A 14966-nucleotide genomic window follows, 5' to 3' on the forward strand; every position below is an offset into this window, starting at 1 on the left:
AAACATTATTTGGGCTTTTAATTTGACCATAAAAAGACTTGACCAAAGTTGTGGGTCACTTGGCAACGAAGGAATTTAGGCAATAACGCTTCACTGTGTTGTGCATCCAGGTGATGCAATGTCACAAGTGTTCTCAAAGTTCAAAAGTCCCAAACGCCTTCTACTTGTTTGCCAATGTATAAAGATTATGTAAATGGTGTATTGGATAAGTTCAACGTGAGATTCTAGTTCACAAGTGTACTTTTTAATAAATGTGGACTTACTTGACATGCCAACACTCTTTACATAGATTAGTACATTTGTATTAAACCAGTAACTCGGTTAATATATGGGTTACTGCATTTCTGCTAAGCTGATGGAAGACACTGACAAGTCGGAAAATGAAAATTTGAAAACATTGCTTCTCCTTTTCACATGTATAAACAATGACCATGTATTTTATTGTGTGGTTTAAGAGATAAATCATCCTTCTGTTGTCCGACAGTTTCCGAATAGAAAACATTCTTTTTTTGTCATAAGTTATGCTATAATTTGTTAACTGTTGTATTCCTTACTTTTACTGTTTCTGCGGAATATTACAGTGACTAATTTCAGTGTACCAAATCAACTGTAACACACTTGAATAAAAGTAAAAACATTTCTTATTAAACAGAAGTCTCTTTATTATGTCATATATGTACATAAAATAGTTATATACGAGTGAACTCCTATAGGTGATTCCAATGCAGCGTAGACTGTATGCTTTATCAAGTCTATAAACTCCAGCCTCCGTCGATGACAAACTGTTGACCGGTAACATATGTGGACTGAAATAAAAATTGAAATATTAATTAATGCGTTTGTTAAACTTTCTAAAAACCATACTGCAAGGTGAAAATATAGCAAGTAGTCGTATTGTATAAGCATAACTACCGGTATAGTTTCGTAAAATGTATTCAATAAAATGTAACCTTTAGTAAAATGCGATGTCTGAATCACACTTGTTATAGCAAACTATCCATATTTTATCAAAATATTTTTTAAACGTCACCTCGTCTGAAGCGAGATATAGCACGAGATTTGCAACTTCCTCTGCTGTACAGAAACGACCTAGCTTTTGCCGAGCTTGAAAATCTTTCAACGCCTGGTCTGGGTCGGGTTGTGCTTGAATTCTGCCGCGTAAAGAAGGTGTGTCTACCGTACCTGGAAATGAAATCAAATTTAAGTGTTTCAATTCAACATAAAATTTATCAACTTAATGTTGTTTTTCGACTTAATAGTGCTGAAATATTGAAAATGGTTAGCTTAAAACAGTGATGCAATAATACAGCTTCAGAGTTCTGATCCTGTTACAGCGGTTTCCAGTCCGTGCGATCGCATAATTGCCCAGAGTCTCCAAAATCCGTTACCACGTTGGGTTCTGATCTTAATCTTTACCTTTCCACGGAGTGAACTCCGGAAGACCTATAACGATTCTATCCCTGCATTCGTGTCCGGTATGTAACCGATCGTAACGAGCGTACGAGGTAGAACCACAGACACAATTCAAGAAATGAAATGATATCATACTCCTTTGTATAAAACGATTAACCTGGAAAACAATTAACATGGTCATGATATGTAGAAAACGATTAACCTGGTCATGATATGTAGAAAACGATTAACATAGTCATGATATGTAGAAAACGATTAACATAGTCATGATATATATATAAACGCGTAGTTTGGCAAATGAGCATTACGCACACTGAATAGTTGGTAATTTATCTTCAGTCGTGCACTAGTCACTTTTTTCTCAATGTTTCTTATCACACAGTCTGAGTGTTTAAAGATTTTTTCTTGCACAAAGTCCTCTAGTAAACTTCTGGGGCCGTATTCATAAAGCATCTTAAGTACAAGTATAAGAAATCGATTATTTACTTAAGTATTACTTAGGTAAGAAATTTATAATTATTTTACTTAAGTATATTTGTTATTCATAAAACAACTTAATAAGTAATTCTTGGCTTTTATTGTGGACGAAAACATTAAAAAAGACAACATTAATTTCAGACAAATACAACATGCGCAAATATGTTTAAAGTGCTTTTATCTGAAAAACAACACTAATCGTACTCACGATGCCATTTTGTTTTCTGACTTAAGTCATTACTTGCGTATCTTAAGTTTAAGTTGTTTTATGATTAGGACTTAAGTTTTTTTACTTAGACTTAAGCTGAAATCACCACAAACTTAAGTAAAATCTTCAACTTAAGTCAAAACTTATACTTAAGATGCTTTATAAATACGGACCCTGGCGTTTTATTTTGTCGTTAAAAATCATAAACTAACTCGTTAAAAATGTAACTACTTATTGCAAAGAAACAACAAAGTACCTGGGTTGATACAATTAACACGGATGTTGTTGGTGATGAAGTCTGCAGCCATAGCCTTTGTAAGGCCAATCACAGCGGCCTTGGTAGCTCCATATACACAACGATTCGGCGCTCCTAAAATATAGTAGAATAGTAGGAATTCTTAACAATAATATATAGTTAAACATTAACTTTTAACATGACCTATTTGATAACAGCAAAACTCGACTACTTAAAAGGTTAAATAATGAAAACGTAGACATAAGAAGTACAGATGGGGCAAAAAAACAATGAATCGCATTTTCCCGTCCTATGCATGCCATGATGACTAATGAGATAACAGATTACACAAAAAAGCAAAGTCGAAAAAGGGGTATATGTTTTTTTTTTCTAGATATATATTTTATACAAAATAAACTATTAACATACACAGACTACATTCATAAGAGAACAACCTTCATTGGTGTACATTCATAAGCACTGTACTCAGTTTTGTTACTAAATTTAACTCCAACCAAGAAAATTAAAAAGCAACATTTATTGGCATGACCTTTGTTACGTGTGCACGTGCATTATTCACGCAACTACCGCCCTTGAAACTTCCATTCAAAGGAATTTTATTAGGATATACAGAAATTCTGTGGTCGGTAAGAAATACAGAATATCCGTCATAGTCGCGACACTGTTAAATGATTAATAAATTGACCAAGATATTAAAGTATACAAAAAAAGTCTACGTTGTTTTTACGTTGCAAAATGCTTCCGTATGTGACGTTGACGTGGCTGAAGACGCTACGTCAGATTTCCTTTATCCCAGACTCCACCGTTCCGAAATAAGCTTGCGTTTGCAATCGACTTTTACGTCAGTTAACATTTAAATTTTGTGATTCTGTATTTACATGAAATACAACACGAACTCCACGTACACTTCGAATATCCCAAAGACACTACCTCATTAGAATACTGAATAAAGATGAATGTATATCAAAATAGTTGCACATAAATTGCAAGACTGAAATATTTGCCATACATATATGTTACGGTTTTTTGTTGTTGTTTTTTTTCTCGTGTGTTTTTATAATTTCCGACACACATACTTGTAATATATTTTCATGGTTCTTTGTAACTTAAGAAAATTCGTAACATAGAGAAAATATTCTTTAGTTGCTGGCGACAAGTGATTCTGCCTTTGCGACCAGTACAGACCAAGATCAGTCTGCACATCCGTGCAGGATGATTATGGTCTGCACTGTTAGCTGTTCAGTCAATACATTTTCAGTGAACACCCCTTCAAATAATAAATGGTACAGCCCAAATTGAATGATGGACCAGTCCATTGTAGAAATTTAGCAGTGTAAAGGTTAGCTACTTGCCTTTGATGCTTGAAGCGACTGAAGACATGTTTATAATGTTTCCTGAATCTTGCTGGATCATCTGAAACAGAATTTAATAGTTAATTGACGGGACAGCAAGCTGATTCTCACACCAACCCTTTCAGACAGAATCGCATGTTTTCTATACCTCTAAGGAACACGTGATTTTATGCATTTCTAACCACACTTTGTGGTACTTGTATACAGGAAACAAGCTGTGCCAGCAGTCCTCCGCACAGAAGAACATTGGACTTCGTGTTTTGTTCAGTCTTCCAACATAATATTGATACACATTAAGTGTTTTGATAAATGTGTAATACGAAAAAAAGGTAGTTCAGATAGAAAGGCATACAAGGAAGGTAAATCTGTACAAGTAAAACGATCGGCGTTCACTAGTGTCATTGAAAAAAATCTGTAAGCCAATTCTTTAGGCTTATCCAGAAAAGCCATTTTCACGGAAGTTAAATGACGACATGTTTTCTATTTGGAAGGATTTGTGATCCTGTGCAATTTTCACCTTCGATAGAAATAGACAAAATGTTTTAAGCGTCTGTACAACAAATCTAATAGGAATAGAGATATCACTTTCTAGTACAAGCACTAGTTAGTACAAGCACTAATATTGATTTTGACAAGGACCCTTTAGACATTTCATACAAGTTTAAGTTATGGCAGGAATTAGTTGTAAGAAATAACAAATACACATTTTGTAAAAGTTTCATCTTATACGAGGGGTGATCGGGAAGTTCGTAGACTGTCCGTATAACATCCTTATTATTTGTCGCATTTCTATGAAACTTAAAATAAACTTTGATTGACATGAGAAAACCAACATAGTGGGTTTGCGACCAGCATGGATCCAGACCAGCCTGCGCATCCACGCAGTCTGGTCAGGCTCCATGCTGTTCGCTTTTAAAGCCTATTGGAATTGGAGAAACTGTTAGCGAACAGCATGGAGCCTGACCAGACTGCGCGGATGCGCAGGCTGGTCTGGATCCATGCTGGTCGCAAACCCACTATGTTGGTTTTCTCATGGCACGGCTCAAATAAACTTTGATTGACATTTTCTTTTACAGAAGGGGTAAAGTTTTCCTGTCAACGATGAAACTTGTAGATGTCCCATTGTAATTAAAACTCCAACCCATTTTGTAATAATTATTACAATTTGCAACTTTATTAGAAAACGGACTGTAACAGATGTTAAGCTTTACACCTTTTTTACGTTTTACGTTCGACAGGAGTACTTCGGGAGAAATGCTTTACGCATTCTGTACAAGTTTCAACTTCGGCAAGAATTACTCGGGAGAAAAGCTGTACACATTCTGTACAAGTTTCAACTTCGACAAGAAGGACTCGGGAGAAATGCTGTACACATTCTGTACAAGTTTCAACTTCGGCAGGAATGACTCGGGAGAAATGCTGTACACATTCTGTACAAGTTTCAACTTCGGCAGGAATGACTCGGGAGAAATGCTGTACATACTCTGTACAAGTTTCAACTTCGACAAGAAGGACTCGGGAGAAATGCTGTACATATTCTGTACAAGTTTCAACTTCGGCAAGAATGACTCGGGAGAAATGCTGTACACATTCTGTACAAGTTTCAACTTCGGCAGGAATGACTCGGGAGAAATGCTGTACACATTCTGTACAAGTTTCAACTTCGGCAGGAATGACTCGGGAGAAATGCTGTACATATTCTGTACAAGTTTCAACTTCGGCAGGAATGACTCGGGAAGTTTCAACTTCGACAGGAATGACTCGGGAGAAATGCTGTACACATTCTGTACAAGTTTCACCTTTGACGGAGAAATGCGGGAGGAATGCTGTACACATTCTGTACAGATTTTACTTTTGACAGGAGTGACTAGGGAGAATCGCTTTACTTCAACTTTGATAGGAATGTCTCGGGGGAATGCTTTACACATTCTGTACAGGTTTCGCCTTTAGCAGAAACAACTCTGAGGAATGCTTTACACATTATTTACAAGTTTCAACTGTGACAGGAATGACTCGGGAAGAATGTTTTACACATTCTGTTCAAATTTTGTTTTTGACAAGAATGTTGTTAGAGCACTGCTTACACATTCTGTACACGTTCTGTGTATTGCAGGAATGCTTTTAAAGGAACGTTTACATAATCTGTATAAGTTTTGTATTAGGCAAGACCATTTTGCATATTTTGTACAAGTGGAATTCTTGGCGCATTCTGTTCAATTATTACTTTTAGCAGTAATGCTTTTGGAGGTTTATACAGGTTTTGCCTTTTGCTGAATACGTCAAACACCCTGTATAAGTTTCATCTTCGGCAGTAATGCTTTTGGAGAAATGCTTGTACATTTTGTACAAGCCTTACTTTCGAAAGAATTTGGACTTGTTTACAGATGCTGAATATTCAAGTTAACCATCAACGGGAATCCTTTATAAGAAATGCATTACCATCAAACATTAAGTTTTACCAACAAGTATTCGGCATGAATTTTATCACTGCAAAAATGGTACAAGTTTTATATTTGAAGAAATGCTTTGCACACTCTGTACAAGCATTACCAACTTTTAGTAACATCGATCTATCGGAAAATCGATAAATTTGCCTATATAAACAAAGAAGGAAAAAATCACTTAAACTTAAATAGAAAAAGTTCTATTTGGAAATCAAAAATTCGATACCCCACAAATTAAAGTTTAATTTATTCCGGATATTATGAATATTTATTTTAAAAAATATTTTAATATTTGGTTGGTCCTTTTTTACTTTAAATAGACCAACCTCAGTTCATATAGACTCTGTAGGAAACGGGTTAAAAAATTTGACTTTTTCAAATATAACAGATAAAATGAGATATTTTCCGCAAATAATCAAAAATTCGATACCCCTAAAAATGTAGAAAAATTATTCAATTTTCGTTATGTGTAATTTGTTTTAAATTTGATAATGGTTTGTTTGGTCCTTTTTGCATTTTAGTGTGTACAGTGAACATTTCTTTAAAAATCCGGCTTTTTCCGCCGTTATCTGTAAGTACTCGGAAGCTGTTACGGAAAATACTGTCGTCTGCTAGCCTGACTGTCGGTTCAAGTTGTTATAGCTCAAAGCCTATGAATTGTAGGCAACTTCACATTGACAAAAAAAAAAAAAAAAAAAAACAACAAAAAAAAAAACTGAGATTGTAATAAGACAAATTAAAACAAATTAATTGTGGAACTCAGAAACTCCGAAACCTAGATCTGCTGTCGTTTAAAATAACGCTATGGAGGATTAAGTGTTCAATTCGCATCTATAAAATATACAACTGCTTTTAATTTTCATCGCAAAAAAAGATACTTAAAGCAACTAATTCTCATGTGTTTCCGTAAAATATAGTCTGTCAGTAATTGAGTTTCAAAGCATTCTTAAGAAATATAGCGATAATTAATTTCCAGATACCTATATTACCTATATTATTTTTTGCCGCTGGTGACTTTTTTATTGCCGCGGCGGTCAGGGTCCGATCTCCAACGCGGTCAACTTTTTTTCTTCATATGGGATTTTTTAAATAATTTTGAAACAAAAAAATCATTTTCTATTATTCATAATATGACCAAACTTTAATTTGAAAGATAGCCTTGATGAACTGATAATTCTGCTTCTTTCCTAATCTACTTTGTATATATTATTCTGTATTCTTAAATTAATGCATGTTGTTGGTACATTCTTAAATCATTCGTTTAAAAAATTGCGATATCTATTATTTGTTTTAGTCCCAAGATTGCACACAATCACATCAAGCATAAAATAATTTAATTGTAACAAATATCTTAAAATTACCCTTTGACTTTTATTGTGTATTACAATATTGCCTAGGGGTAAACAGTATCCGTTCATTGTTGTTTCAAGCCGGGTAATAAAAAATATGTTACCCCACTTACTACAAGTGATAGGTATTTTTATGGTTTTATGGTTTTTGCGTTTTAATATATTTATTTCACTTTCTTCTGTCTTTATATAGTCTTTTCCCTTTCTTTCAGGAACTTTGTTTTTACGATTTGTACACTTATTTCATGAATCGTATGACAGTACAAATTTAGAATTCACGTCGTTAATAGAGTTGTTCCGTAAATATTTACTGAGTAAAGATCTTGGCCCAAATTTCACGAAAAAAACTTATTTATTCTAAAATTATAATTTAGTAAGTCTGCTGTTCTAAAATTGAGATATTGATTAAGTTATTGTTATTTAATGTTGATTTTTTCCTGTAACGATATATTTATAGTTAAAGTTATCTATGGTAGTAGTATTTGTCAGCAGTACCTATTCAAGTCACGCAAATATGATATTTCTATTTAGGCACGATATAAGAAGCTTAATCCTTACCATGCTAAATTACAATAATAAACTTGTCAATCTTTCAATTTGGACAGTACTATGAAAAGGGTGCATACAAAAAAGTTACTGGCTGAATGGCAGACAGTGTAGATGATGATCAGTCTGCACATCCGTGCAGACTGATCATGATCTGCACCGATCGCAAAGGAAGAACAAATCGTGTCTAGCATGGTAAGGGTTAAGTATTTCCTTTTAAAAGTATAAGTCTTATTTCTATACTTCTTTTTCTTTAAAGCGACTGGTCCCCAAATCGTTCGACAACAAAAATACTTTTTAGATATCTTGAAAAAAAAGCTATATTTCTTATGAAGGCTTCAAAACTTAATTACTGACAAACTTTATGTTACGGAAATACATGAGAACTTGCTGTTTTACTACCCTTTACGATAAAAATCGAAAAGCGTTAGTGATTTAGAATTTTGAAAATATTTTAGAAACAAAAGCTCATACTCCAATGTTCATAATATGTGAAAGAAAGCGCGTATAGAGGAAGTATATACGCTTTCTTAATATTTTAGATAACATATTCATATTCATGAATATTTATTTTATTTACAGACAGTTTCTTGTGCATAAATATTTCTTTTCTGTAAATAGATAAATGTTAGCATGATGTTTCATGTATTAAAAAGAAAGTAAATCTATGTGTTCGATGTATAAAATGTAACGATTTCTAAATATTTCAGATAACATATTCATATTCTTAAATATTACTTTTATTTGACAATTAATAAAGTATTATATAATGATTTTCACTTTAATAATTATTAAAACTTCATTCAGGTATATCATATAGAAAACCGCCCGCCTGTAAATGCATCAGATAATGACCAAAGCTGTTAATAATCGATTTTTGCCCCCGTGTTACTACAACAACAACAATTAGTACGGAAATCAACGAATCCGTCCGGTAGCGATGATATTGGATTATTGGTTTTATTGATTTTTATGATAGGTAGATCTGCCCCGCTTTATCGGTTTAGAGATGTTACTAAAAGTTGGTAATGCTTAACCACTGGAAGGAAGGCTGTAAGTTTTTCCTTTAGCAGGAGGGTTTTACCTTTGGAAGGAATGCTTTGCCCATTCGGCACAGATTTTTACCATGGAAACAAGAGTGCCAGAATGTCACAATATACGCCCGTCACAGCGAATTTCTTTACACTAGCACCTGTACTTGCAAATGGAATTTTAATTTTGTGGTTGCTTATTAATTAATGTAATTCTTTTGTCTTTTAAATCCACATAAAAACTCCTTACCAGGTAGAGATACCTTAAAATACACCTAAAATTTGAAAGTAACATCAATGTTGTACCACAGAAAAGTGGTCTTGATTTTTCCCTACGGTCAGTTATAAAAAAGTTACAATATAAGTTATTTATAGTAACAACTAAAGAAGTTTTAAAAAATCCAAAGAAAAAATTGTAAGTCCACACAAATATCCTTACCAGGTAGAGATAGGTCAAAATACACCTCAAAATTGGATGTAACATGCATGTTCTACTACAGAAAAGGGGTCTCGATTTTTCCCTATGACTAGTAATGAATAAGTTATAATATAAGCTATTCATAGTAATAATAAAGGGAAGTAATTCTAAAGACGGGACCTGCGCATGACACTTCGTCTCATGATGGTGTACAATTGTGCCAAGTTACATCAAAATCCCTCCATGCATGAAGAAGAAATGCTTCGGACAAAGTCATTCTTGTATCTGACCTTTGGCCTATGAATAAGTTATAATATAAGCTATTTATAGTAACAACAAAGGAAAGATATTCTAAAGAAGGGACCTGCGCATGACACTTCGTCTCATGATGGTGTACAATTGTGCCAAGTTACATCAAAATCCCTCCATGCACGAAGAAGAAATGCTTTGGACAAAGTCATTCTTGTATCTGACCTTTGGCCTCCAAGTGCGACCTTGACCTTTGACCTAGGGACCTGGTTCTTGTGCTTGACACACCATCTTGTGGTGGTGAATATTTGTGCCAAGTTATATCAAAATCCCTCCATGCATGAAGAAGAAATGCTCCGGACAAAGTTATTATTCTTGTATCCTTTGATCTCTAAGTGTGACCTTGACCTTAGACCTAGGGACCTGGTTCTTGCGCACGACACTCCGTCTTATGATGGTGAACAATTGTGCCAAGTTACATCAAAATCCCTCCATGCATGAAAAAGATATGCTCCGGACAAAGTCATTCTTGAATTTGACTTTTGATCTCTAAGTGTGACCTTGACCTTAGACCTAGGGACCTGGTTCTTGCGCACGAAACTCCGTCTTATGATGGTGAACAATTGTGCCAAGTTACATCAAAATCCCTCCATGAATGAAGAAGATATGCTCCGGACAAAGTCATTCTTGAATTTGACTTTTGATCTCTAAGTGTGACCTTGACCTTAGAACTTGGGACCTGGTTCTTGTGCACGACACTCCGTCTCATGATGGTGAACAATTGTGCCAAGTTTCATCAAAATCCCTCCATGCATAAAGAAGATATGCTCCGGACAATGTCATTCTTGACCTTGACCTTAGACCCAGGGACCTGGTTCTTGTGCATGACACTCCGTCTCATGATGGTGAACAACTGTGCCAAGTTTCATCAAAATCCCTCCATGCATGAAGAAGATATGCTCCGGACAAAGTCTGTGGACGCCGCCCGCCCATCCGCCCGCCCGCCCGCCAGGGGCGTTCCCATAATACGTCCCGTTTTTCAAACGGGCGTATAAAAAAGATACAAGTTCTACCATGGGGGACTATGTAAGTTTTACTTTTCGAAAGAAGGCTTTGGACATTCAATATTAGTTTTACCATGGATGGAAAGCTACAAGTTTTACATTTGGAAGAAATTCTTTTCGGTGCCAGTTTTTACTATTGGAAGAAATGATACAAATTTTATCATGGAAGGAAACCTACAAGTTTAACCAATAGAAGGAAGGCTACAAGTTTTTCCTTTAGCAGAGGGGTTTTACAGTGGAAGGAATATTTGTCCATTCGGTACAGGGTTTTGCCATCGAAGGAAAACTGCAAGTTTTACCTTTTGAATGAAGGCTTTGGACATTCTGTTCTAGTTTTACCATGGAAAGAAAGCTGCAAGTTTTACAATTGGAAGGAAAGCTACAAGTTATATCTTAGAAAGGCATGCTTTGCTAAATTGGTAAACTTTTACCATAGGGATGAAAGCTACAAGTTTTATTTGAGAAAGTAATGCTTTGCTAGATTGGTACAAGTTTAACCATTGGAAGGAAAGCTTCAACCTTACCATTGAAAGAAATGCTGCAAGTTTTACCATGTGAAGGAAAGCTACAAGTTTTACCTTTGGAAGAAATGCTTTGCTCATTCGGTACATACTCTTCACATTAAGATCGAAAGAAAAATCCCAGTCTTTCTCTTCAGTGTCCAACAAAGTCCCATGAAAAACAAAACTGAAATAGGATGCAAGACATTAATGAAAATTTCACTTGCAACAAACTCATTTAGATAGTTTAAGACTTTCCTACAAGGTAATAACAAACGTTTAAAATACTAAAAAAAACGTGCAAGGGAAACAGTGTTTGGTTGGATAGTCATTGTAATAATTGCTCTCATTTTTGCCGACTTTGTGCCAAACAACTAAGAGACGCCTCTGAAATGAGATCTTGTCCGACTGAATGGAAGAAAATAAATCACATGTTTTACTCGAGCAAGTCTCTATGTTGTTGATAACATAAATGTTCAATTTACGAATACGTGTAAATTGTTTAAAAATCCTGGCGTCTATGGATATTTCTTACCCAGCACAGTTGAAAAGTATGTTAATCCGAGGTATGGTAGCAGCGAACGCATTCACTGCTGCTGTGTCCATTACATCTAACACACGACAGTCAGCACCTGAAACAGAACTATACGAGTAAGGCACTGCTATAACGTGAAGTTGTTTTATGTTTTTGAAATGCATTTAAGGCGAGTAACAGGTCTGCGTTTATTTTTAAGTCTACCCATACTGGTACTGAAGATAAACTCGGACAGAAAATGAGGATTTTTACCTTTAGTTTTTTTTATTTCTGCAAATTGTTATCAATGGTTGGTATCAAAATAAAGCTTAACATTTGCTGAAAAATTGACACGATTTAAATTTATGTTTAGTAAGCTAACTCACACGAAGTGAGGCCCTGAAAGGGGTATGTAAAATGGGGACTATACGAACGTTGACCACTTTGCCATTTTAAAAATTGTCTCTAGTATTATATCTAGCTTTCTCAAAAATACTGCAACAGTCATTCCGGATCAAGCAATGAAAAGTGACCCACTGTCAGGCCTTCGTGTGTTGACAATGAGCATGCGCAAAACATCCTCTTCCCCTCTTCCCCATCCAACGACAAGAAACATAACACTAGCATTTATTTTGTCAAAATTATGCCCCTTTTTCTCATAGAAATTTTGCAACAATTTTGCATGTAAGCATGTTTCTCAGGAATTACTTGGTCAAATGTTTTCAGATTATACACACGATTTTGGCATCAAGGGCTGACCTCACGTGGCAATATAACTCTGGCTTACATGTTAGCATAATTATGTCCAATGGTGCTAAAGCTTTTGTATGTCAGTTAGTATTAGGAGGAAGGGCTTCAAACAGACGAACTTGCTGTCATTTTACATAACTAGCAAATAGAACTTACTGATTAAATAGTATTTAATAATATTGATAATTACCTAATTGTTCCAATTCTTTCAGTTTCTCTAGATTGATATCTGTAGCAATTACTGTCGCCCCCTCTCGGAGAAATGCCTTCAAGAAATATATATAGAAAAAAAATAGCAAACAAGCATTTCATGTTTATGTGTATTGTTAACTATTGCAGAGAAATATATCTGATAATTTTTCTGTGAAAACGTATCAAATATATTTCACTGGGTGAGAAATAGTAAATCTTTCATTAAATTTTGCTTATTGTAAAATCATGTCAAAAGCACACTGCTGGGGCGTGGTAAATTGACTTTCATTACACCAAATACAACCTTCTCTCTCATGTTTGTGTACAAAAATTTCAGTAAATACATAAAAAAAATGAAATTTAAACCAAAACCAGCTTTAGATGAGAACTCTGTGGCCATGCAAAGTAAACAATTAGTGTTCAATAACCTGTTCGCCATTACGCGACTAGAACAGATTGCTCCAACGCTGGTTCCTTAAGTACTGTCAGGGCTTAACACGATCAATTATACCAGTTTGCAGAGTGAATTGTATTTGATTGTTGTCCCAGTGTCTCCTTCTCCCCAAAAATGAAGTCCTTACCTCAGCTACAGCTCGCCCAATACCCTGTGCCGCTGCCGTCAACACTGCCACCTTACCATCTAAACGACCCATTGCAGATTGACTGAACACTATTCTGACAATAAAACGTTTAAAAATAAGATAGGAACAAATTATTTGAATAATAAAGTAAAGTGAAACATTCTCTTTAAAATCACACTGACACAGACACATGGGGTCAAGACTGTACTACAAGTTTTCAGGTGGACAATTCAGGCCCTTCCTGAATAAATGTGTTTTCACAACTTCATCTACAAACTTACTCAGTCAATATCATTTCAGCATAGTTTTAAGAATATGGATGGGTGAGTTCACATCGGAGCTCTAGGGAAGGGTAAACTGTTGTGTAAAAGATACTTACTCTAACCAGTAATGAAACCGACCAATCAAAAATTGGGCCCTGGAAATACGTAAAACTTTTCTCCCCTGCAAATTGAGCGCTGTGATATAAAGCAAGGAACCAGTAAACCCTACCTTGCCGTGGAGTTTGCAGAGTTCAGCTCTTCAACAGGGAAGGTACGATTGGTGTACTAACTTATACCGTTCAAGTTGGTTATCGAGTATAGAGTCGGTCTCTACACGTACTACCCTAGAGCTTCCATGTGAACTTACCCCATGTTACACTGTAGAAACAAAATGAGACCTGTATGCTATATGCGGAACAGAGCTATAGGTGCTCCGTGTATAGATCCTTTTTATGCATAGAATATACGAAAATGTGTTCCGAAAATGTACAACTCCCAGAGAAGCTATATTCGAAGGGAGCTATGTAGGCTGTAACAAAGCAGTCGTTTCCCTGTCTTCGACGCATATGGAATGTTACCTGGATCGTGTATGATACGGAAATGTCAGGTTAGCCGCCCTGTATGTATGTCCCTGTATAGTGGCCCTATTTGCGGCACAATCTTCACATATTTAAAACTCTAATAACTTTTTTGGTACTCGAAGTTGATTTGAGTAGGACTGTAACGTTCTATCTATTTCTTAAACAAATAGCTTAATTAAATCACTATTTTAAACAAAACTTCGACTTACCTTCAGTTTAAAACCACCGGGAGTGCAGGTCCAAGATAAACGAGGGAAATTTAACAGTAAAAACATCTGCATATCATCTACAAACATGGCGATAAGACTATGCGTTATAATTATATATATGTACATACTAGGACCGTCATCGCCGCAGCAGTGTGCTTAAGAATTAATTAAGCCGTTCACTTGATATTATTATAGTTATTCCCTTGATAGAATATTGAGTGTCTCGAAGTATCGAAAAGTGTCAGCTGCAACAGACACTAGAAAATGAAAAAATATAGTTTTCATTTTGTAGATATTGAAAATTTACCGCAAAGCATTATTGTCAGGTGTATGTTATCTGTTTAACAGAAATTTCAAGTTATGAAACAAAACGCACCTGGCACTATACTGATCTACCGTAAAATAGTATTAAGGAGGTCAAACACATTTCATCAACATTTTATAACATTTTTCATTTTTAATATATTCTGTTTGAGATTTATTTTATGAACAAAAAGACCCATTACATAGAGTTAGATCCCTATTAGAAATGTATGTTTTATTATTTTTTTATGAAATTTGTAATTGGT

The 14966-nt window shown here is 35.1% G+C and overlaps 1 protein-coding gene across 2 annotated transcripts; it reads right to left on the bottom strand.

The window, feature by feature from the left end:
• Positions 1-637: 637 nt before the first annotated feature.
• LOC123552255 (dehydrogenase/reductase SDR family member 6-like) lies at positions 638-14471 on the bottom strand. Of its 2 annotated transcripts, none has more exons than XM_045341762.2 (9): positions 14398-14471; positions 13345-13438; positions 12762-12837; positions 11843-11939; positions 11386-11494; positions 3707-3767; positions 2355-2468; positions 1031-1182; positions 638-806 (listed from the first exon to the last, which is right to left on the bottom strand). In XM_045341762.2, exons 2-9 carry the CDS (start codon positions 13414-13416, stop codon positions 753-755), a joined length of 735 nt encoding a protein of 244 aa, XP_045197697.1. In that variant the 5' UTR covers positions 13417-13438; positions 14398-14471; the 3' UTR covers positions 638-752. The 2 variants fall into 2 exon arrangements, with proteins under 2 accessions (XP_045197697.1, XP_045197698.1); XM_045341763.2 differs by having other exon boundaries at positions 13345-13433; positions 14398-14466.
• Between the last annotated feature and the right edge of the window lie 495 nt (positions 14472-14966).

The sequence above is a fragment of the Mercenaria mercenaria genome, chromosome 4, assembly GCF_021730395.1.
Source record: "Mercenaria mercenaria strain notata chromosome 4, MADL_Memer_1, whole genome shotgun sequence".
Taxonomy (NCBI): domain Eukaryota; kingdom Metazoa; phylum Mollusca; class Bivalvia; order Venerida; family Veneridae; genus Mercenaria; species Mercenaria mercenaria.

Excerpts from the sequence above, each read along its gene's own strand:
- LOC123552255 (XM_045341762.2), bottom strand. The coding sequence starts at position 13,416 with ATGGGTCGTTTAGATGGTAAGGTGGCAGTGTTGACGGCAGCGGCACAG. Across the intron at positions 3,768-11,385 it reads GCAAAGCATTTCTTCCAAAG|ATGATCCAGCAAGATTCAGG; the intron begins GTAAAACTTGTA and ends ATTCTGTTTCAG. Across the intron at positions 2,469-3,706 it reads AGTCGCTTCAAGCATCAAAG|GAGCGCCGAATCGTTGTGTA; the intron begins GCAAGTAGCTAA and ends ACTATATTTTAG.